This window comes from Schistocerca piceifrons, chromosome 1 (assembly GCF_021461385.2).
Source record: "Schistocerca piceifrons isolate TAMUIC-IGC-003096 chromosome 1, iqSchPice1.1, whole genome shotgun sequence".
In the NCBI taxonomy this organism is placed as follows: domain Eukaryota; kingdom Metazoa; phylum Arthropoda; class Insecta; order Orthoptera; family Acrididae; genus Schistocerca; species Schistocerca piceifrons.
Genome location: NC_060138.1, coordinates 821,291,467 through 821,317,605, shown reverse-complemented (window position 1 = coordinate 821,317,605; position 26,139 = coordinate 821,291,467). Strand labels below are relative to the sequence as shown.

Below are 26,139 nucleotides of genomic sequence, written 5' to 3'. Positions count from 1 at the left end.
TGTCGAATCTATCGTGATGCACGATGTAATTGCAGCTGGATCTTCACGTTCCACTTCACGGTTTAAACTGATAAATTACTGCGCAGAAAATTTTTTTCAGCCCATAAGACGTAAGATACTTATTTACTATATCGTTCAAGCAGGTACTATGATGTTCTTAAATCATGTTACAGTTACGTCCAGCGAATAATAATATTCAGTTTTATCACGCTAAAAAATTTTGTTGCATCAAAGTAACAAGGCCATTAAATGTACATATAGTGAAACCTCCCGAGAAGACCACCCCTTTCAGCCGACCCCCTCTCTAGGCGAGCAATTTTTAAGGAACGGAAATAAGCTTCCATAAGACCAATACATCTTGATCCCCTTTCAGATGACCACCGCTTTTGTCGACCAGCGACCACTGTTTAATAAACAATGTCTTTCCTTTAAGAGGACCACAAACAACCATAGAAGAGGGAATTACAATGCTGTATTACTGTAAGGTTTCTGGTCGACAATGTGACACAACAATCTCTGGCACTTCATTGTCATTTGTACTTCTGATAGCAAACAGTTCTGACTTTTCCTCTGTAGGGAACAGAGAAAGAGAAACTGTTGTTCACTACAACAGCGTATTTCTGTTATGAGAGAGAGAAAGAAAAATCTCAGCGTCTGTTATCGAGTGAGTTTAATTGTGAAAAAAGTCAAATACAGAATATAACTGCAAATCGCGGCATGTACGTTAAGGAATGGGAAGAAAACGCTAACAAAGTTTCAAATAAAAGACGGTGGCAACCTCTTGAAGTCATTAATACTGCTGTTTTAGAGTGGTTTAACAGAGTACATGCCAAAGTATTGCCTATTAGTGGGCTGATGCTACGGGAAAAAGCTCTTAAATTTGCCTCTGATCTTGGAATTCCTAACTTCAATGCAAGTGACGGATAGTTGGACCGATTTCATGTTCGACAGAATATTGTTTTCCGAGCAGTCTGTGGAGAAGGGCAGAAATTAATTAAGACGTTGTATCCGATTGGAGGCTGAGACAGTGTAATTACAAGTGGCTACTGTGATAGTGATATTTACGACGTTGATGAAACTGGTCTATTTTCTAAAGATGTTCCAGACAAGGTAATCAGTGCAAAGGCAACAAAATGGCGAAGCAAAGATTGAAGGTCGATCTTTGTGCTAACCTCTGCTGTGAAAGAGAACAAGCCTTCCCTTCGCGCCCAGCTCAGGCAGTGTTGGCTTCAGTCACACAGCTTGAGACTGTTGCCAATGGGCATCACTGTTGGGGTCCGGATGGGGGTTTGTCTGGGACGGCCAGCTCGTCCCACGCATCCCCCGATCGGGCTACGACTGTGGTTGCCCGCGATACTGCCCACATTGAGGCTGATCCCTCACCTGTGGTAGAGTGGGAGATCGTCTCAAGGTGTGGCAGGGGGCGAAAGACATTCCGGAGGGCTGAACGGAAGGCCTCTCCAATTTGTCTGACGAACCGGTTTCAGGCTCTGTCTCAGGCTGATACTGATCCTCGGCCTGACATGGCTGCTTGTCCTGTTCCAGAGGTTGCCACTCAGTCTGCAAGATCCGGGCGGTCGCAGAGGGTGGGCTTACTGGTAGTTGGGAGCTCCAACGTCAGGCGCGTAATGGGGCCCCTTAGGGATATGGCAGCAAGAGAGGGGAAGAAAACCAATGTGCACTCCGTGTACATACCGGGGGGAGTCATTCCAGATGTGGAAAGGGTCCTTCCGGATGCCATGAGGGGTACAGGGTGCACCCATCTGCAGGTGGTCGCTCATGTCGGCACCAATGATGTGTGTCGCTATGGATCGGAGGAAATCCTCTCTGGTTTCCGGCGGCTATCTGATTTGGTGAAGACTGCCAGTCTCGCTAGCGGGATGAAAGCAGAGCTCACCATCTGCAGCATCGTTGACAGGACTGACTGCGGACCTTTGGTACAGAGCCGAGTGGAGGGTCTGAATCAGAGGCTGAGACGGTTCTGCGACCGAGTGGCCTGCAGTTTCCTCGACTTGCGCCATAGGGTGGTGGGGTTTCGGGTTCCGCTGGATAGGTCAGGAGTCCACTACACGCAACAAGCGGCTACACGGGTAGCAGGGGTTGTGTGGCGTGGGCTGGGCGGTTTTTTAGGTTAGATGGCCTTGGGCAAGCACAGAAAGGGCAACAGCCTCAACGGGTGCGGGGCAAAGTCAGGACATGCGGGGACCAAGCAGCAATCGGTATTGTAATTGTGAACTGTCGAAGCTGCGTTGGTAAAGTACCGGAACTTCAAGCGCTGATAGAAAGCACCGAAGCTGAAACCGTTATTGGTACAGAAAGCTGGCTGAAGCCAGAGATAAATTCTGCCGAAATTTTTACAAAGGTACAGACGGTGTTTAGAAAGGATAGATTGCATGCAACCGGTGGTGGAGTGTTCGTCGCTGTTAGTAGTAGTTTATCCTGTAGTGAAGTAGAAGTGGATAGTTCCTGTGAATTCTTATGGATGGAGGTTATACTCAATAACCGAGCTAGGTTAATAATTGGCTCCTTTACCGACCTCCCGACTCAGCAGCATTAGTGGCAGAACTACTGAGAGAAAATCTGGAATACATTTCACATAAATTTCCTCAGCATGTAATAGTCTTAGGTGGAGATTTCAATTTACCAGATATAGACTGGTACATTCAGATGTTTAGGACGGGTGGTAGGGACAGAGCATCGAGTGACATTATACTGAGTGCACTATCCGAAAATTACCTCGAGCAATTAAACAGAGAACCGACTCGTGGAGATAACATCTTGGACCTACTGATAACAAACAGACCCGAACTTTTCGACTCTGTATATGCAGAACAGGGAATCAGTGATCATAAGGCCGTTGCAGCATCCCTGAATATGGAAGTTAATAGGCATATAAAAAAAGGGGGAAGGTTTATCTGTTTAGCAAGAGTAATAGAAGGCAGATTTCAGACTACCTAACAGATCAAAATGAAAATTTCTGTTCCGACACTGACAATGTTGAGTGTTTATGGAAAAAGTTCAAGGCAATCGTAAAATGCGTTTTAGACAGGTACGTGCCGAGTAAAACTGTGAGGGACGGGAAAAACCCACCGTGGTACAACAACAAAGTTAGGAAACTACTGCGAAAGCAAAGAGAGCTTCACTCCAAGTTTAAACGCAGCCAAAACCTCTCAGACAAACAGAAGCTAAACGATGTCAAAGTTAGCGTAAGGAGGGCTATGCGTGAAGCGTTCAGTGAATTCGAAAGTGAAATTCTATGTACCGACTTGACAGAAAATCCTCGGAAGTTCTGGTCTTACGTTAAATCAGTAAGTGGCTCGAAACAGCATATCCAGACACTCTGGGATGATGATGGTATTGAAACAGAGGATGACACGCGTAAAGCTGAAATACTAAACACCTTTTTCCAAAGCTGTTTCACAGAGGAAGACCGCACTGCAGTTCCTTCTCTAAATCCTTGCACAAACGAAAAAATGGCTGACATCGAAATAAGTGTCCAAGGAATAGAAAAGCAACTGGAATCACTCAACAGAGGAAAGTGCACTGGACCTGACGGGATACCAATTCGATTCTACACAGAGTACGCGAAAGAACTTGCCCCCCTTCTAACAGCCGTGTACCGCAAGTCTCTAGAGGAACGGAAGGTTCCAAATGATTGGAAAAGAGCACAGGTAGTCCCAGTCTTCAAGAAGGGTCGTTGAGGAGATGCGCAAAACTATAGACCTATATCTCTGACGTCGATCTGTTGTAGAATTTTAGAATATGTTTTTTGCTCGAGTATCATGTCGTGTTTGGAAACCCAGAATCTACTATGTAGGAATCAACATGGATTCCGGAAACAGCGATCGTGTGAGACCCAACTCGCTTTATTTGTTCATGAGACCCAGAAAATATTAGATACAGGCTCCCAGGTAGATGCTATTTTTCTTGACTTTCGGAAGGCGTTCGATACAGTTCCGCAATGTCGCCTGATAAAGTAAGAGCCTACGGAATATCAGACCAGCTGTGTGGCTGGATTGAAGAGTTTTTAGCAAACAGAACACAGCATGTTGTTATCAATGGAGAGACGTCTACAGACGTTAAAGTAACCTCTGGCGTGCCACAGGAGAGTGTTACGGGACCATTGCTTTTCACAATGTATATAAATGACCTAGTAGATAATGTCGGAAGTTCCATGCGGCTTTTCGCGGATGATGCTGTAGTATACAGAGAAGTTGCAGCATTAGAAAATTGTAGCGAAATGCAGGAAGATCTGCAGCGGATAGGCACTTGGTGCAGGGAGTGGCAACTGACCCTTAACATAGACAAATGTAATGTATTGCGAATACATAGAAAGAAGGATCCTTTATTGTATGATTATATGATAGCGGAACAAACACTGGTAGCAGTTACTTCTGTAAAATATCTTGGAGTATGCGTGCGGAACGATTTGAAGTGGAATGATCATATAACATTAATTGTTGGTAAGGCGGGTACCAGGTTGAGATTCATTGAGAGAGTCCTTAGAAAATGTAGTCCATCAACAAAGGAGGTGGCTTACAAAACACTCGTTCGACCTATACTTGAGTATTGCTCATCAGTGTGGGACCCGTACCAGATCGGGTTGACGGAGGAGATAGAGAAGATCCAAAGGAGAGCGGCGCGTTTCGTCACTGGGTTATTTGGTAACCGTGATAGCGTTACGGAGATGTTTAACAAACTCAAGTGGCAGACTCTGCAAGAGAGGAGCTCTGCATCGCGGTGTAGCTTGCTCGCCAGGTTTCGAGAGGGTGTGTTTCTGGATGAGGTATCGAATATATTGCTTCCCCCTACTTATACCTCCCGAGGAGATCACGAATGTAAAATTAGAGAGATTAGAGCGCGCACGGAGGCTTTCAGACAGTCGTTCTTCCCGCGAACCATACGCGACTGGAACAGGAAAGGGAGGTAATGACAGTGGCACGTAAAGTGCCCTCCGCCACACACCGTTGGGTGGCTTGCGGAGTATAAATGCAGATGTAGATGTAGATGGATCACCACTAGCGATACATCCAGCAAATCGACGACGGTGCTTCAAAAACAATGACATTTCTTTGCTTGGTGTTTCTTGGCATGAAATAAAAATGCATGGAAGATTAGACATTTTTAATTCTTGGGAATAATTTAAATTCAAAAATGAGCGTTCAGGAACGTAAAATCATACTTTTCGTAGATATGTCATTGCAGTGAAAAGTTACCAATGTAGAAGTAATTTTTTTTCCTGCTAACACAACCTCGTGTGTTCAGCCTCTTGACCAAGGAGTGATCCGGTCTTTTAAATTGAGTTACCGAAAGAAAGCTTCTGCGTTGCCTAGTTGCGAAAATGAACAACGCCACATCCGTGTGCGACCTAGCTAGTTGTGTGGCCGTAGGTGATGGTGTTAGCTGGATTAAGAGTGCGTGAAATGAAGTGAAAAACGAAGCAATTAGAAAACGCTTCATTAATCGCGGTTTTCAATTTTTGCAAAATGTGGACGCTGGAGAAGAAGAAGGTGACGATGAGTCGAATATCATCCGCAGTCACTCTTCGAAGCTGCCAATATTGAAGTGGACATTTCTACAGCGAAGGAAGAAAGTGAATGCTTCAGCAGTGGTGATAATTGGGAAAATGTCGTTGCGGGAATGAACCCAGATTCTCTGTGTAGTGACAACCAAAATAGTGATAATGAAAATGACGCAATTCCTGTAGAGGCATTCCCATTAGGCGATCCCTTACATACTATTGCTAGACACAAGTCCCTTGCTTCTAAACTTCCAAACCAGAAACTGATGTACTTACTATCTAAGGTGGAAAAGAAATAGGAGAATGTCATTGTAAACAAACATATGAAAAGAGTGGGCAGGTGCCAGATTTCGCGTATTTTACTACGTAAACGTAGATGAACCTAAAAGCAGAATGCAGCAACTGCATAAAGACATAAATACTATACGCAAAAACATAAGGTTCACAATAGAAGAAGAACAAGAAAACTCACTCAACTTTCTAGAGATAACCATAAGAAAATATAATAATTAACACACATTTGACATATGCAGAAAACCCACAACAAGTGACATTATCTTAAATGCAACCTCAAACCATCCACAGAACCTAAAACAAGCAGCAATCAGATACATGTTAAACAGGCTGAACAGAATCCCCCTAAACGTTTCTGATTACCAGAAAGAGCTACCCATTATAAAAGAAATAGCATTAAAATGGACAGAAAGGAACAAGGTAGACAAACTAAACAAAAAATAAACAAATAATGAAAAAAAACTAACCAAACCACACCAACTCACACAACATGCACTACAACAAAAAATGGCGTACAGTGACGTACCACTACAAATTCACATGTAAAATATGTAACGTATACAAGAAATAAGGCATAAACATTGCTTACAGAACAAACTATTCCATACAAAAGCACATCCCAAAACTGAAATCAAAACCAGACAGATACCAACAATCTCGTGTCTATCAGCTCGGTTGCAGAGATTGTGAGAAGATATACATTGGAATGACTGGCAGAACAGTCGACATAAGGAATAAAGAACACATCAGAACACTTAAATATGATACAAATCATTCAACATTTTCGGATCATCTAAAACCAGAACACCATAGGCCAAACAATATTGAAAAATATATGAATATTTTAAAAATATGTAAAGAGAGACGCCGGCCGCTGTGGCCGAGCGGTTATAGGCGCTTCAGTCTGGAACCGCGCGACCGCTACGGTCGCAGGTTGGAATCCTGCCTCGGGCATGGATGTGTGTGATGTCCTTAGGTTAGTTAGGTTTAAGTAGTTCTAAGTCTAGGGGACTGATGACCTCAGATGTTAAGTCCCATAGTGCTCAGACTCATTTGAACCATTTGTAAAGACAGACACCTCCCTTTCCAAGAAAATTTCCACGTACAAAAAGCATTAACATAAAATAAACAGTTGCCGAATGACCAAATAAATATTGGAACCTAGACTTTATACAAAATTGGTGAAATTATATGAAAAAGCGAAGAGCGTTTTCCATCCTTCACCCCCTCCCACTCTCCCACAACGCCCCCCTCCCCCCCCCCCCCCCCCCCCGCTCCGCCACTCACCGTTTTATTTTACTTCCCGCTCCTCGCCTTCTCCTCTAACTCACACTTCACCACACTGCTGTACACTTGTGTCCACTCATCATGGTTTCTCCCTCCCCTACACAAAAAAATCCCTCTTTCGCTGTTCCTTCCACAGAAACATAATTAAATGGAATTACACACAAGCAATAATCGAATTAAAAAAAGTTGTAGGTCAAAGAAAAAGTAGTGGAAATGTTATGTTAGCACGCTACAAAACACAAACCACAACACACTTCGAAGTACAAAAACAAACAGAATACAGTTTGTGCATAAAAGTGTATTGTGAGAAACGTAAGAAATGCAGAGTGCTGCGAAACAACTAAAAATTAGGCCAAAATAATCAGTGTCTAAAGCAGAAAATCGACGATGTGCTAGCTGACGGCACTTCCCGATGTAATCGAGGAATCAACCGAAATTCACCATAAGTACAAATCAAATCATCTTAATTACAGACCACGGATGATGCTTTACTTCAATAAAGCGAAACGAGTCTGGTGAAAAAAATCACACATTTTTGTAGTGGCAACGAGAGAACTAAGTACCCTCAAGGATTAGGTACGTACTTATTATTTTTGCAAATAAAATGAAATGTTCGTGCGACATTGCTGGCCGGGAGGCCCCATCCGGGGAAGTTCGGCCGCCAAGTGGGAGTCTTATTTCAGTCGACGCCACATTGGGTGACTCGCTTGCCGGTGATGAGGATGAAATGATAATGAGGACAACACAATACCCAGTCCTCGAGCGGAGAAAATCCCCAACCCGACCGGGAATTGAACATGGGCTCGCTGAATGGGAGGAAAACACGTTACCATTGAGCTAAGCAGGCATTATTTTTACAGTTAACACATTATAAGAGCTCGTCCTTAATTGTAGCTGTTATTGTCATTAATTGTGTTTAAATGGTTATGTTCAGCATCACATTTTACCGTGATCAACCATTAAGACGACCGCCCCTCCAGACGACCAATTTATCACAAAATTTCAAGTTGTCGGCTTAAAGAGGCTTCACTGTATGTTATGATGTCAACGTCAAAGTCGCAAGATACGAAATACTTGTCTGCGAGAAACTTGCGCATGTACTACCAGCACATCGGTGCTGTAGTGTTTGCAACGCGTTTATCCTCGTAGGAAAACAATTGATGACATGAAGGAGAGAACTGTGCTTTGTTTTGCTGTGGGTGCGAGTTTTACGGCTGCCGCAACCCTGAAAACAGTCCACTATCGGTGCAGTCCTCCCGGTGTGGTGGGCGTGGCTACAGTCGGGCGCGACTGCTGTTGCGTGGGCTGAATAATTCACAACGCCGGGGGGCAGATCTCCACCTCTTCCAACTCGAGGCGCCGTGATTTTGCTTTCAGCAGTTGTAAACAGAGTGGATTGCAACCACACCCATCGCTGTCTCACCTCGTTTACACCACGCGAGTTGACTTTTGGCGCTTGCTTGCTGTACGAATTATCAATCTGTGTTCTTGTTCTTGTTTGTAGCCTTATTGCAGTTTCATTACTTGTGGTGGCACTAGAAAAAAAGCAATCACCGCCGTCTGTCGTTAATCTTGTATATGTGGTTAGTAGACGTCGGCAAGAAACTGTAACGTATCACTCTGAGACTGCGCGGGATTAGTCTCAGATTCCAATTCCCTATGTGCAGATTTCCTAATTATACAGAACGCAGATTAGCTGCGTTGGTAAATATGAGGTCCTTTTTCTGTTTCTCCGGTAGCCACATTTTCGTTTCTCAGCTGGGATACCAAGATAGGCAGCATACCTTGGTCAAACATAGTGTGTGAATGATGATGAAGATTAGGATATAACCTCTCGAGACGGATCGCAAGTCAGGTGCTGTCTGACAAGGATGACTAAGGAAATTGATCATGTCTTTTTCAAAACAATGGTTCAAATGGCTCTGAGCACTATTGGACTTAACATCTGAGGTCATCAGTCCCATAGACTTAGAACTACTTCAACCTAACTAACCTAAAGACTTCACACACATCCATGCCCGAGGCAGGACTCGAATCCGCGACCGTAGCAGCAGCGCGGTTCCGGACTGAGGCGCCTAGAACCGCTCGGTCACAGCCGCCAACTTCAAAAGAATCATCCTGCATTTAATCACAAAATGCAGGATTTAAAGGCCGGCATTTGCTTCATTGCTGATATTTGATTTATCTACATCATACTCCGCGAGCCACCAAACGTTGTGTGGCGAAGTGTACTTCTGGTACCACTAACTGATTCCCCATTCCCTGTTCCACTCGCCAATAGCGCATGGAAGGAATGATTGTTAGTAAGCGTCTATATTAGTTTTAATTTCTCGAATTTTCTCGTCGTTGTCATTTCGCGAGACATATGTGAAGGAAGTAATATGCTGTCCGACGCTTCCCAGAAAATGTTCTCTCGAAATATCAATAGAAAACCTATCCGTGATGCTTAGCATGGGGATAAGGCCATTCCGTGAATACATATAAACAGCTCGACTTGCTGAGATGCTTTGCGTTTGTGGCAGCTTTGTGAGTCGTTAAAGTCTCTGATTATGTCTCCAGCATTTGGAGATGAAACGTTAGGCAGAGAATTATGCGTTGGACCATGCCCTTATGACCATAAATATCAGCAGGAACGCATCCTGCATTTGCCTTAAGCGATTTAGGGGAATCATGGAAAGCTCCAGTTAGGTTCCCCCGACTTCGATTTTAACCCTTCCATTCCCGAATGTGGGTCGAACGTCTCTTTCGGTTTCGCGATGAGGGCAGTAATGTGCCGTGTAGTTCTCGCCAGGGAAACCGATAAATTCATTCGTGCCAATGAAAAGTGAAACGCTAAGTGTCATCTTTTACAAACAGCACTATTCCCAAGTCTGGAGGAGAGAGGTAGATAGGAGGCAGACCAAGAGGACTTGAGCGTACTGCATTTTAAAGATTGTCAAAATACATTGTTGTCATACGTGACTTAGTAAAACGCATCGGTAATAGACGTTGTGGCGACATAAATACCTCAGAAACAAACCTCATTTTACGCACCTAAAGAGTCAAGAACGAAAATGATTAAGGCAACACAAATAATTGGCAAATAAATCAAATTGAGTCACGTAGCTTTGTTTTTGGTGGAGTTATAATTCTGTCAATATGATATACTGTACCACAATGGCACTATTTTCATAGTACCCCATCTGATGTCGCTTAAATCTCTTTTGTTCACAACAAATGATTTGATCTAACATGATCTCACTTACTTTTGTATAAATGAAAGACTGAAAGAAATAAAGTTGGACGATAGAGAGGAAAAACGGAATGACGATCTGGCATTGGTGGTGAATAGGGGGAGGCAAAGCAGAAGGATAACAAGCAAAATAGGAAAAGAAAGGTTCCATGACCTGTTTAATAACAGATTTGTCATAGTTACGGTTCATGTGTCTGGCGAATAGTTCGGAGCCAACTGATTCTTTCTCATGCCTGACCTACTAAGGCTGCACTGAAAGTGCCTGACTTTAATAACAAACTTCAAAACGGCAATACATGCTTCACAGAGCTATCGCAGATGACTGTCACAACCATCATGTGCCTACTTAGCAAGTCAGAATCTTGAGTCTGACTTGCTAAGTAGCCACATGTTGATTGTGACAGTCATTTGCGATAACTCTGTAAATTACATATTGCAGTGTTCATGTTTGTTATTAAAATGAGGCATTCTCAGTGCAGCCTCAGTAGGTCAGGCTTCAGAATGAATTCGCCAAACGTACTACATGCAACTGTGACAGATTTACAGACTTCCAGCATGTTAGAATGATTGTAGGTCAGCAACTTCTGTTAATCAGTACAGCGAAAAACCAGCTTAAGTTGCAAATTTCATTTTTTCTATTTACTCGATGACTAGTCTCGGGCCGGGTTCCATTTTCAAATCATCGTGACAGATAGACCAAATTGTACTTCGAAAAATATAAAAACCGTGTCAAAAATAAATACGTATTATGAAGTGCAAATGAACAGTTACAGCGCGTTTTGACTATCTGCCACGAAGATTTGAAATTAGGTCCCGGCCCGAAACCAGTCATCGAGTAAAGGAAAAAAAGTGAAATTTGCAACTTTGTTATAGCATGACACATTTGCTTCATCAAATATTAAAAAAGATTGCTGGTCCTATACCATAAAAATGTTGAAACTGAAGAAAAGGAAGATTAGTCTTTTTAGTTGAAAATATGTGCTGCACTGGTATTCGGGACCGGATCTCCTGCAGTGACTACTGCACCATCCAGACAACTTGTCATTGCAACTGTACGGACTACCCCAGCACGCCTCCCGTCAGATCCAAATTCTCAACTTTCCCACACACTACTGATGTAGTGCCACTTGCCTATTTCCCTCATTACCAGCTGCATTTCGCCCATTCCTGTGTGAGTTCTAGCGCGGTATACATCCGCATTGAAGTGTTCATTGGTCGTCCTCACCTTAATTATGTATGTGGTGTTTGTTCTTCCAGGCATGTACGAAAGAACAGACACTATTTCGATCCTGCAGCCACTATGAATGAAGACACAAAGGAATTAATGACATTAGCTGCCAGTGGGCATTGATTTAAATCAATGGGGAAAGTTGAAAATTTGTGGCAGATCAGGATTAGAACCTATCTCTCCTGCTTACTAGACAGGTGCGCTGGCCACTGCGCCACCTGTACACAATGACCATAATGGGCAAGGGGCACTACGTCAGTAGTGAGTGGACAGATTGAGCTATTCGGTCTGACAGGAGGCGTGATAGGGTAGTCCGTGCAGTGTGATGACCACTGTGTCCAGATGGTGCAACTGTCTGGCATCAACCTAGTAAGTAGGAGACCCGGGTTCGAATCCCAGTCTACAACAATTTTTCAACTTACCGCATTGATCTGAATCAATGCACACCAGCAGTTAATATCATTAATTCCTTTGTGTCTTGATTCATAGTGGCTGCAGGATCAAAGTGGTGTCTGTTCTCTCAGACATGTCTGGAAGAACTGAAAACCCGTCTGCACACAGGGCTTGACTCTGCCTGTAGTTCAAAATGGTTCAAATGGCTCTGAGCACTATGGGACTTAACATCTGTGGTCATCAGTCCCCTAGAACTTAGAACTACTTAAACCTAACTAACCTAAGGACATCACACACATCCATGCCCGAGGCAGGATTCGAACCTGCGACCGTAGCGGTCGCGCGGTTCCAGACTGTAGCGGCTAGAACCGCGAGACCACCGCGGCCGGCTCTGCCTGTAGTCACTAGTATTGTTACCTGCCGCTACACCCCTGGGACTGCTCCAGCAGCGCAAATGAAACTCCTGGCATTTAATGCTATAGCCGTTCGGACGAACTGTCCGTCTGTGTGGTCCACGCGTATCAAAATTCGTTTCGTCACCGCTAAAGAAACACAAGACTCCGCCAGATACGCCCATGCATTGGATAGCCTCTCCGCCAGTAGGGTTAGCAATCTTATCACAAGCCCAGCAGCCCCAGAAAAATAAAACATCGAGCTCATTCGGCGGGTTTCCATCTGTAATACGCAACACTTTAAGACAGCCATCATATACGGAGGAAACTAGAACACGTCACAATTCCTGCGACACCTCCGCCCCTTGGCCGGTTCGGGTGCCTTGGATACACTCCTGTGGCCTATATGGCTGGGTCTCGCTTGCCGGAGATGTATCGCACCCTGCTCGTTGGGCATGAGGCGAAGCTGGCAGACATAGCGGATGCAGTAACACAGGCCGCTGCCCCACAGTGTGATCTACAGCATCCGCTAGAAGCCGGCTGGAAGACGTCACATCTCGACTTCACACGGCTAGTCACGGACTTCAGAGTATACAAACGTGATGACCACAAGCCATTGTTTTTTGGACAACATGGTTGTGGAGATGAAGTATGATTAATCAATTATTCAAAAACAGTCTTACTCGCATTTATTACTATTATACCGCCAACCGGTTTCAACCCGACGTAGGGGTCATCTTCTGGGCGTTTACATCATTGGTCGACTGCTGGTGGTGTCACTCCTGTCTACATAACGACAAGAAACTATCCTAAACTAGTTTCCTGCCGTTGTGACACCACCAGCAGTCGCCCAATGGTGTAAACACCCAGAAGATGACCCCTACGTGGGGTTGAAACCGGTTGGCGGTATAATAATAATAAATGCGATTAAGACTGTTTTTGAATAATTGATCCTATCCTGCCGTTATGCAGACAGTGCAACACACATTCCGAGGTAATAAGACGGTGCGGAGCTTCTGTCCAAGGGCCACCTAGACTTTACGGAATACCTAAAGTACACAAGGAAATAATGCCACTCTGCCCAATCATCAGCAACATAGGTGTACCAACATATGAAGCAATAAAACACCTGACAGCAATGCTCTGCCACTTAGTGGGCAGCTGCAAACACCACATACGGAATTCTGCGGATTTTATCCAGCAGCCGCAGAGCTTCAGATTGGGCCAGAAGAGTTCATGGAGAGCTTCGATGTGGTGTCTTTCTTTACAAGGGTCCCTCTGAGAGACTCTGCATCGGTCTTGTCAGAGAAATATTGGAGCCTGCACTAATGAACCTGTGTGAAATCATCCTTATGGGAACCTACCTCCCATTTGACCAAAACTGCTGTCAACAAACAGAAGGACCTGTGATGGGCTACCCTCTAACACTAGTGGTAGCCACCATATTTATGGAGGCGTTTGGGGAAGAAACCCAGGAGTTGGCAGTCGAAAGTCCGCATGATTTCTTCGATATGGAGATAATACGTTCGTAATCTGGCTGCACAGACGACATTATCTACACGATTTCCTGCAATATCTTTTGTAATCTGTGGCATGAATTTTGTTGTGTTTACTCATAATATGCTCCTTTGTATGGGCTGGACGTAATGGTTGATCTGGCATCGCCCGCATGAGCGCAAATCGTTCTGGATAAGAGTATAATCTACACTGTGCAAAACGCATAGCTGGCTAGCGCAATAAAGATGTAGATGTATGTGTTAGTAGATAATGGTGTAAAGGTATACCTGAAAGAGAATATGGCTGCCATCCCTTATTTTGAAGAATTTTAACAGTTGCTGCTGCAGCCATGTTTAAAATCTTGAAATGATATGAGAGCTAGTTTGTTTTCAACCATCGATCGGTTGTGTATTTTTTACCACAGAAAAATCTGGTGATGTATTGTGTAGTATTTCTAGTATGTGTGCCTATTGTGTCACATTGCACTATTCAATTCTGAGTACACAGTGTGAGTGTAAATATGCATAGAAACAGTGAAGTCCTACTGACAGGTTTCGCCGGATTTCATGCAGCCTGTATAACATAACTGTTATGCGTCTCCTTCTTCATGTCATTTATCTGCCGCATACTGCAGGGGCAATAAAGACATTCCAGCAGCGTTTCCGGTAGGAAGTGTTTGATCACCGACCATACAGCTCCATCTGATTTTCATCTCTTCGCTCACATGTACCGCTGGTTATGATGACAGTATTTTTGCACAGACCATGAGGTGCAGATCAGCTTCGCGAATTGGCGGATATTGCAGGCGTCTGCCTTCTGTGACGAGGGTATTAGAAAGCTCGAAATACGCTGCGATAAATTAATTCGGAACGCTAGCTATGCAGAGAGGAAGCTCGAAAGTGTAGCTAAATGTTGCAAATAAACGTTTTCTTGATTTTCACTGTGGTTTCTATTTCGCGACCGATCGTAAGTTGAGAAAAAAAAAAGCCTTCGTAATTGCTGGTGCTATTTGTTTATTTTGTAGCGGTATTTCGTTGCTTGTGGTTGTTACACGGGCCGGCTGGCGGTTGCAGGCATCATCTGCGCCGAGGGAGCGCTGTGGCGCGACCAGCGCAAGTTCGTGGCGAGCACGCTGCGCAACCTGGGCATGGTGAAGGCGGGGCCTCGCAGGGAGCGCCTGGAGGCGCTCGTGGCGGACAGCGTCGATTACTGTCTGCAGGTAGGTGCGCCCCTGCACTGAGGTGGTGGTACGTGTAATGTGCGTAACCTGCACCACTGCTCGCCTATAACTGCCATGCAATTCAACACGTTAAGAGACGTTTATCACCAACGAGGAATGCATTCTGTCTGTCTCTATTTAACAACCTCAGAGCTTCGTACGACCAGTTAGGATACTTTTGGACAGACAAATTGCGTGACTACCTTGCGATGTTTTTATTCGTATTTTAGGGCCAGAGTCATGTAACAACGTCTGAATGATATTTCCACCATTTTGCTGTACGAATTTCTTTATTTTATATTACTATTATGATTTCAGCCTTCAGCCTTTATCAAGTAAGCAGGGTTGGTAGTTAGACTTTGTTAAGTGAAGCCATCGTCGAGATATGTTGCACTGGGTATCCCAGCGGGTAGATAAGTACACAAATTTCGGTGATTTTGTACTCATCTACACTCTGACATACGCAGTTCAATAGATGTTGACGATGACCTCACTTAAAGTCCAATTATACTCAACGTTGTTGTACTTTATAATGGCTTAAGGCCGAATTCATGACAGTAACACGAAATAAAAAAAGTTTGAACAGTCAAATCGTGGAAATATCATTCAAATACCTTGAAACATATCTACTTTTTTGGTTCCTTGTTATGCCCTCACCTCAGGACCACTACCTCTCATCTCATAATGATTGCAACAAAAGTTCTCACTTATCTTGTCTCGAAGCTGTGCTCCTCCTTCAAACCAAATGATTTGGAAATTATTTTTGTCAGCCTCGTTACACATCTATGTATATTGTGCGCAGAGTGGAGGGTAGCTCGTTGCAAAAGTGGGCAGCACCAACAGAGATGGACTTGGTGAATCATGTGGTTTGATGGATAGCCACAGCTCCGATACTTGGTAAGTAAGACTTTCGTGTTAGCAGAAGAGCCAACACCATGTTACGAATGGAGGCCGAAATGCACGCGTTTTAGCTCACGCAGGCTGGCGTGAGGAGGGAACAACTATACTGACGTGAGGTCTGGAACTTGACAAGGAATGAGAATTCAGAAAGAGGACATAATTAGTTTGATACTTAACTTTAATCCATTAATGATGATCGTCGCTCTTGACGGTACGTGAGTCACAATATTATCTGTTCAGAAGACGTTCTCGAAGATAGTACTTATAGTAACTGAATATGGCGACTTGCTATGTCGTAGCAAATGACGTAGCCGAAGCCTATGCTAAACACTCTCGTCTCTGCAAATGAGAGCGTATGCAGGCAGTGAACCATCGCTAGCAAAGTCGGCTGTACAACTAGGGCAAGTGCTAGGGTGTCTCTCTAGACTAGACTTGCCGTGTGGCGGCGCTCGGTCTGCAATCACTGATAGTGGCGACACGCGGGTCCGACGTATACTAACGGACCGCGGCCGATTTAAAGACTACCACCTAGCAAGTGTGGTGTCTGGCGGTGACACCACAAAGACCTTTTGTTTGCAATCAGTATGAAATGAGAGGTAGTCACACTGACGTTCGTGCACACTAAAAAGCTGAAAAAGTAGACATATTTCAGTGTACATTTGTATTTTTTATTTTAAGCTGGTAACACATCAGCAAACGTATAAAACACAACACATCGAAAACTTTCGCATGCATAACACGACAGGCAGACACTTGGAGTACATATACGTTCCATGCGGAAGAGGGCGGAGGACGAGGGGGGGGGGGGGGTAACGTGTTGGACAGAAAAACAGCATCCGGCCACCCCTTAAATTATCACGCCAAATCCGTTAATAACCATGTCGGTCCTGCGCCGATGCGGGAAAAAGGCACTAGAAAAAGAAAAAGATTGACCTGCTCATTAACATTTAATTCATTGTGCTATTTCGTAATCGATAAATGCCCAAGGATAGCGCCATTCAAAACACAAATTACCTCATGAAATTTCTTGTGGATGTATTCCCCTGACGTAGACCGCTGCAACTTGGTCGAAATGCCCTTTATTTTAGTCTTTCAAGTGTTTTACAAGATGACGTGGCAATACACCCAGAAGGGTATTAATGAGACTGACACCGGCCGCGGGAAATAAAAATTCACAAAAGTGTATTAGGTATGGCTAGCATCTAAACTGATCCGTACACATTATATTGGTAAAAATTCAGTAAATGATATGTGAAATAGGCATTTATCCAACTGAGTAGCTGAATGCTGGAATTACGGGAGTTGAAATCCGTACTGTATGCTAGTTACTGATAGCATCAGACTACAATGAAATTTTCCTCACTCAGTTTTTTGAGCACAGGATTTCTGATGGTGAGCGTATTATGAAAAAGATGCAAAGGAGAAAAAATGTAGCGTGAAATGTGAGCAATGTGACGCCTTAACTGAAACTATCTGTTTAATCAGCAGCTAATGTTTAGCTCTGGCAGAAGGATCTGGAGACACTCGGGCAGGGTTTCTAACCTACTGCAGACGTTGTGCTAGACTCGTTAATATCGTAGAGAACAGTACTTGGTGGCAAGGATCCACCACGTCACAATAAATGACAGATAGTAATATAAATGAACGCGGAATTGAAAAGCAGCTCAAATCACTCGCTAAAGGAAAGACCACAAAACCTGACGGCCCACCCGCTAGGTTTTATATTGAAGTTTCGGAGAAAATGGGTGAACTGAACCTACAGAAAACAGCTTCGGCTGTCACCCGTGATGTAGATGTTGTGGTGTGTAGCGTCATACATGTGGAAACAAGACAGCGGACTGAGAATGTTGAAATCTGATGAGGACTGGATCCACAAGGTTAGTGAAATTTTTGAATTTTGTCATACCGATTTATGCTGTTGCTATTGGAGTTTCCACACATGGTGATTGCCACGCATTTTGAAACAAAATGCACAGTGGTTACAATATCTATTAATCAAAGTTTACAAACGAAAATTCGGTGCTGCTTAAGTAGGAAATGGAACCCACTCAACAACGTACAGTGACATGCTGGAACATTTTTTCTAGCAGTGTGAAACCAAATACATGTTGGGGTATAAATCTACCCATTGTTCCATACACTATGCGAGCACAAGTGAAAAAGCTGATAAATAACGGCGAACAACAGACATGATAGTAAAACAACATCCATTATAAACAGTAATTTTACAATTGATGTATCAGTTACGATTAGATGTCTTGCATTGCTTACCTTTAATTCATTTTCTCAGTAGCATTTTTTGATTTTATGCTTCTGTCACTTTTGTCCTTCCTTTGTATACGTTTTACGAACTATATGATACTGACTCTATACACAGGGAGTCCATAATTAAAATTCCGGTTTCAAAACTCTGTAGAAAGAGAAAAACTGCTCAAAATGACATCAAATTTGAAAAGTACATTATTTAAGCAGGGCAAATGTCATAAAAAAATTTAACCAAAATTTTGCTAATAGATGGCGTCATAAGTGTCAGTATGAAACGTCCCCTTAGAAAAATTATAAATGACTGTGCTTAAAATGACACACAATATTTTTAGCGCAACGCAATCTGACTTTCAATAATCCCTATGGCCCTGACTAACATTAAACTATACCTTTCACAAATCACTTACCTCACAAAAATCTTCGTTACTCGAACTACTGCAATACAGCGAGCACCACTATTGCCACCTAAATAAAAGATTGAAACTACTGAAGGCACTAACTACTGATAGGCATAGTTATCAAATGAAAGATTTTGATAGAGAACAGACAATGTATTTACCTTAATAGTGTTCAAAAGTCATAATATATATAGCAGTTCATTACATCCAGTCTTACAAATTTACTGTCTCTGATGGACACACGTCCAGATCATCCGCTCTCAAAATTCCGCCATCTCTCTCCCCACATCCACCACTGCTGGCGGCTCACATCCAACTGCTCAACGCTACGCACTGTTAACAGCCAACTGCCCAACACTACAATAGCATATACTCCAACAATGCAAACCATCCACAGCCTTCACACAGCACAGTCAGTGATTTTCATATAGAGCGCTACGTGGCGTTCCCAACATAAAAACCTAAACAGCCTACTAACATAGCCCCCATGCTCCCCACAAAAAATTTTACAAATTGTTTTGGGCAGTGGCCAATACAGATTTGAAGAAAATTTTCATAACTACAATAACAAAGGTATCCAATGCACACACTTATTGATACAATGTTGGTCGAAAGCTAAAATTTTCTCACAGTCCATAAAGACAATCCTGATCATTCATCACAGTATTAATTACAATTTTATGCACAAAGTCTGAGCATTAAAAGAAAATGCACACGAAAGTAGTGGATTTCCATGCAGTCTTGAAGAAGTAGTGTTGTCCTTCCAACCGAAAGACAGTTCTGACTCTTGACATGCAGACAGGTAATGGGCCACAATAGAGCAAACCCACAGTAGAGTAGTCGAAGTTTTGAAGAATATTGGTAGGTAGGTCATTACAGAGCAGACCTACTGTAGTCCTGGTAGAGATTATGGTATTGGTGGGCCACCAGAGGTGCAGACCCACTGCAGTCTTTGTAGAAATAATGGTATTGGTGAGCCATCAAAGATTCAGACCCGCTGTAATCCTTGTAGAGACAGCCAGCAGCCATCTGTTGCGACTGTGCAGGTGCACAATCACCATCGAAGAGTCTTGCGGACAATATCACAAGTCCATAAACCACCACTTGTACACTCACAAAGTTTTTGGAATTGTCCTTAGAACCAGCAATGCTGTTAACCAGTACCTTGCTGAATTATTAACACACGTGCAAACACTATCAGTCCCTACTTCTCACATATTGTCAATATACTATTACCAACAGAAACATGTGCAGTGAAATGTAACTTACAAGTTACTTAATTTGATGAACTGGTGTCAATTACAATTTTATAACATAAGAATACAATAACAAAGGTACAAAATACATCATTAAAGATCATAACAATACAGATAACATTTGTAGTAAAACAGGCTTTACAAAAGAATAGAAATAAACATGTACATCAGTGTTACAAGAATTATGACATAAGTACATACATAAAAGATCAGAATAACTTTTGAAACATCAACTTCACACATGAGCATTAAAACAAAACACAATAAATAAAGTCTAAACATCTTAACAAAGTAAATAACATATTATTAATGCAAATTATATTTGAGGATAACAGTATTCCTCATCATAGTGAATGTAGCTTAGTATTAGAAAAATTCTACAACATAAATCTTATTAGCTAAACACATAAAGACAGGAAAAAGACAAATTCACATAGCGTAATAACACAAAAGTACAGGACAGGGTTTGTTTTCAGTGTGACATTTGGTACTGCAGTCCAACCCAAAACTTCATTCCATAGCTCTTTCCTCTTATTTCAACATTTGTTTCCACCAAAAAAAAAAATCCTAACCAAGCATTCTTTCTGTGTTCTGTTCACATCCTCTTTCAAAAATAGTTTTTCTCCACTGTACACTACTTTTTTTGGCCAAACCATTTTCTTATAGCTTCTCAATGCATTTCTTCCAATTTATCACAACTCGTTCTCTTATATAGCCTACCCCATCTTAAGCCAACTTAAATCTACTGAGCTCAGATACATATACTAAGGGACGAGGCAATGCAGCAGTGCAAAACAATTAACACAAACAGCAATGACAAAAAAATGCAAATTGGCAAAGCAAGCAGCAGCATATCTAAATTAGCAAAGCAAACGCGATATTACAGCTAATATGAGTCAATGAGCAGCAACAAGAAAAATAAATCAGTAGTAAAACTGGCTTAACAGAGTAACACAAAGTGAAATTCAGTAGCGCTATGCCTGGCAAATAGCAGCAGCAAATGCAATAACTTATATCTAAACATGACAAACCCACAAGCAGAAACAAAACAGTACACTAAAGACAACAATGCAGATAAGGGAAATGTACATTCACATCTTAATGTCTATGTAATTAAAGTGGTGCACCACAAAAACTTATTCTACAAAAAATTACCAAGTGCTTGAAAAGAAAATTATACATGCAGTTATTGTTATTAGTCCCTTCTTGTTGTTCTTTCCTTTCCAAGTGCTCCTTTTTCGAAGAATGTGGATCATAAAATTATTATTTAATAGATCTGTTGACAGAAAGTGTTCACATTAGCAAATGCATTTAATTTCATTTTATATAACTAATGCTGCAACACAGCTGGAAACCAGATATCAAATGAAATAAGCAACTATGTAAAGCAAAGCTTAAAAACATCATTCAATAGCCATATGGCATTTCATAAGTCAGTAGAAATTCTCTCAAGTCTCATGGAAAGACACTTGTCATAATCAGGTGTGCAGATGTAAGAATATTTCCCATCAACTCATAACCGTATCACCAAGTAGCACAAAGTACGTGCTCCACTGTATAATCATATGTTTCCAAGTAATAGCGTGTCATATTTGGGATGCTTTCTACAAAGGAATGTTAATAGCAAGGTTAATGGCCTCTTTTTCTCCACCTAATCGCTTTTTCTCCAGGCGGCTGGCACAGCTGGCCGCTCACAGTGCATTACGTCAAGGTCACTTGGCTTTCTTACCGAAGTATTTACGACAGCAGTTTGCACTACAGTGACAGTCTCATCTAAAAAATATTTCATAGGTCGAGAATTTGCGTTACATATGTGTAGAAACAAAATCCTATAAGTAAAACAGTGTCCAAAAAATTTTCGTCGGCATTGTAATACATTCACGCATTTACACACATTTCATAACTCGATTCTTGGTTTCCAACATCCTTTTTCACAAATGTCTCTGAGCACTATGGGACTTAACATCTGTGGTCATCAGTCCCCTAGAACTTAGAACTACTTAAACCTAGCTAACCTAAGGACATCACACACATCCATGCCCAAGGCAGGATTCGAACCTGCGACCGTAGCAATCGCGTGGATCCGGACTGAGCGCCTAGAACCGCTAGACCACCACGGCCGGCCTTTTTTCACAAATCAGCGTCCCTAACCACTACTCATTATTTCTTACCTTATTATACATATTCGTCGACATTCTTCAATATTTCATCATTATAAATATGTAGTATAATCAGATTCCTCATATAGCATCAGCTTATTGGTTATAAACATACCTCAACAGCATAATACACATCGTCGTCGTAAAAATAACATCATAACACCTCAGTCAAATCTCAAAATCGTCGTAGCATTCTGCAATAATTTCAAAACCTAAAAAGAATTCTCTGCTCATTTCAATAGTGTCATCTACCTCAAACGTACTTTAAAAATCATGATCCCATACCAAATACATCATTCAAAGCTCTTATAGTATCACAATGGTTCCGAAAAATATGAAGAGTTCACACAGTACAGACAAAAAATACAACTTCGTAAATGTGAAGTTACCAAGCTGTGTAATTACGTAAACATCTGTCACGGGCGTAGTAAAAAAAATGTTTGTCTCTCTCAGTTAAATGATCAGATAGCTGTGTAATTCTGTCTTAGAGAAATATGGTACCGATGTGTAAAGTTGTATAAGCAAATACCATATTAGCTAGGGCTCCTTGTGCTTGCCAAACACATGGTACACAAAGTAAGCGTGTACCCCCCTGAGGATTAATGTAATTATACCCTCAGGTGTTACAGATTGCAGCAATGGAATGAAATATATCACGGAAAGCCTCTGTATCTTTGTAATTCAAAAATCTTTAAAAATAAATGTTTTAAGCACACAATTAATCACTCAAATACGTGTACTGTAGCGCTAAACTGTGCGTTTTGTGAGATAATTCTGTCGAAGTGTCGTAGTTATCGTCCTCTGCAAGCAAAGTTCTGCAGAAGTCAATGTACTTACCTCGTAATAAACTAAAGGGAAGTGCTATGCGTATAGATATCGTAGTTATTACGTACATTACCATGATCAAGAAAGTACTGTACTGTAACATATTGTTGTGCTACGAAAAAGGCTGTCTCATTGTATCTATACCACAAAAGTTACTACTAAAACTTGTTTTACTTTCCAGAAGAATTCAGAAAAACTGCGCAGATACAAATCAGATACAGCACAAAAGCAACAATGTAATTGTGTCACACATTAGTAGCGTCGTTATATAGTCGTGTAGCTGTCAAAGAAACCAAATACTAAGTCATCTTTAATCTCACAGAAAGTACTTCAAATAAAGAATGTCTTTTCAAGTTACCTAAAATGTTGCATTAAAATCTCATTAGCAGTATATGTTCTAAGTATGTAAGCCTTATAGTCGTTACGTAATCGTGAAACTAACAAGCAAGAGTATACAAATAACAACACCGTGTCGTCTGTTCACTATAACAATGCATTCGTAATTTCTGTTTAAATAAGTTCTCTTGGTTCTTGACTGGATATTTAACTTCAAACATTTTTGCATGTTAACAGTTTCTAAGTCTGACAAAGCATACTAGTAATGTGAAGTGAAAAGTTTTATGGCAAAGACAAAGTTAAAAAGCAGATTATTTTTCAATAAACGGTTTTACGTGTGAAATGTGGTGTAAACCTTTACTCTTCCTAGTACGCAGAATTTCAACTTCAACGCAATTATCATGTTGTATACGTCGGTAAGGAATGCTAAAATTTTCTATAGGTTAGCGTCTATGTTATTTTTCGCTGAGCCAGCCGGCGCACGTGGCTGCCTGTCTCTTTGTTGGCGCGTGTCGTTATTAGGATTAGGAGACCTAACGTTTACAAATTCACCTTGACGTGAAGGCCCTGCCCTGTTTGAATGTCGCCAGTTCTGATGAAATTCAGGTCTGTCGTTATGTCGGTAGTTTACATAGTTTCTTGTTTGTCGGTCATGTGGTGGAGAATTTCTCCCGGAATCGTAACTGCGGGGTGGACCGTTGCGCCTGAAGTTATTCTGTCTCCCTTGATAATAATTATTTTGGTTCCCATATTGTTTGTTTCTCTGATTGTCTCTGTGATAGTCATTACTGCGGAGAGGTGATCTTTCCCTGTAATTATTACTACTCTGCCAACGGTTGTCATATGGGTGGTGTCTTTTTTGGTCACGATTTACGTTGTAAGAATAGCCTTGTCGTGTCCAGTTATTATTTCTTTCATCGCGGAATTGTGACAGATGTAACCCGTAATTGTTGTGTTCCTGTTTTCGCGTCCCACCATTGTCAGTGTCAATTTCCAATTCTTGTAATAGTCGCTGAAAAGCTTCAATGTCGTCTTTGCAACGTCCTGCCAAAATAATATGTCGTAAAAGTTCAGGCAATTTGATTAAGCAAATGCGGATGAGTTCTGAGGGGCTATATGGGTTTGACAGCTACTGATTCTTGTGCAACATGTATTCAAAATATTTCACAAGACTGGAAAATACAGGTTGTGCGAAATGTTTCATCATTATGAGGCTATGTTTTACTCGGTCTTCTGTAGCTTCAGACAAATATGCTGAGAGGAAGGCATGATAAAATTCTCCTTCACTGTGACAATCGTGAATGACCGATCGCATTCTTACAGCTGGTTCATTCTCTAAATGGCCACACATAAATTCTAATCTGTGCTCTAATGACCAGTTGGGAGGAAAACAATGAGAGCATTGATGAAGCCACGCTTGTGGATGAATGTCGTTGCCAGAATTCTTGAATGTTTTGAACTTACATGTAGTAATAAACAGCTTATAGTCAAAATCATCATGTCTGCGAGTCGCATGTCGGTCATTGTTACGTCGTTTCGGCGGTTCCATCTCAAAATTCGGTGTACCTTGCCAATTTCTTTCATAATTTCCGAAGTGCCCTGTGTTATTATTTTGTGGCTGTTCCGTATTTCGATGTCCCTCTTCCTGTATTGGAGCACGAGTGTGCTCTGAAATATGTAATTCTTGTATTACTTGTGCTAACTGATCTTGTAATTCACGGATTTCTCTTTTGTACTGTGTATTGATTTGATTCTGATTTTTTTTGAATTTTCTAATTTGTTCATACTCTTCAGTGCCATTAAAGACTACCGGTCTTGTGTCATTCAGAGTATCATCTGCCTTCGTAGATAAATTATTTAGCTGATCCGAAAGTTCGACTACTTTATCTGATAATGAACTAATTTCCTCCATATGTCTTTCTGAACCAAGTTTCAGAGTATCTACTGTGTCCTTTAAGTTTTCCTGAGTTTTTGCAAGTTGTGTAACCGAATCGGTAGTTGCAACTGAGTCAGTTTTAGCCCGCAAGGTCTCGTGATTTTCGTGAACAATAGTTTGCAGTTCTTTGATGGCTGCTTCGTGATTCTGTAATGCATTTTCATGCCGCGAAAAAATAGGTTGAAAATGCTCACAAATTTGTGTTTTTAGATCATTACAGAGTTTTTGACATTTCGATTCGATGTTATGTAACTCAGTAGATAAATCTTCACGTGTTTGTTCAAGTCTGGTGTCTAACTTTTGAATCTGTTGTGTGTTTGTCTCTGATTTTGTTCTATCGTGTCTAACTTTTGAAGAGTTTGTTCCATTGTGTCTAACTTTTGAAGCTTTTGTCCCATTTGTTGTATTAATTGTAATAACAATGCACTGGTGTCTGAAACATGTTCCTCAATGCTTTTCGGCAGTGAATTTGCACCGGCAACATTCACATTCTGACTAGCTGAAAATGTGGCTTGACTTATTTGAGAAAACGGTGAGGACCCGAAACCTGAATCTACAGTATTTGCGAGATTGTGTCCTGTCATTTCGGATTCCTGAGGCGAGCTGTTGCCGACCGATCGATCGATAATGCTTCCCTGTTCACTAATTGTTTCACTGTCCATACCATTATTTTCAGCCTGCTCCATTTCTCTATGCATAATTACCAAGTTACTAGTATGAACATGTGTTAATTCATTAGACGGTGGCGGTGACACACTGCTTTCGTCTTCATATCATTTCTCAGTTTTCTTTGGAACCTAGTATTACGTTTTTCACACGCCATTATTGTCACAATATTTCACGCGACAACACAGAAAAGCACAATTTGAAGGGCAAAATAAGAAAACACCTTAACACAGCACTGAAAATAATATCTAGTTCATTGCAAGCACAGGTGTGAAATACACTTCTGGAAATGGAAAAAAGAACACATTGACACCGGTGTGTCAGACCCACCATAC

General features: G+C 41.8%; 1 protein-coding gene across 5 annotated transcripts in view; it reads left to right on the top strand.

Annotated features, from left to right (window-relative positions):
• The window catches only part of LOC124714372 (cytochrome P450 306a1), a 925,226-nt gene that overhangs the window by 284,209 nt on the left and 614,878 nt on the right, over positions 1 to 26,139 (top strand). For 3 of the 5 annotated variants that reach the window (XM_047243018.1, XM_047243015.1, XM_047243014.1), the window contains exon 3: positions 14,918 to 15,063. The exons of the other annotated variants lie outside the window; for them this stretch is intronic. In XM_047243018.1, coding sequence (XP_047098974.1) covers positions 14,918 to 15,063 — 146 coding nt within the window. The remainder of the gene's footprint in view (positions 1 to 14,917; positions 15,064 to 26,139) is intronic. 5 annotated transcript variants of the gene reach the window in all.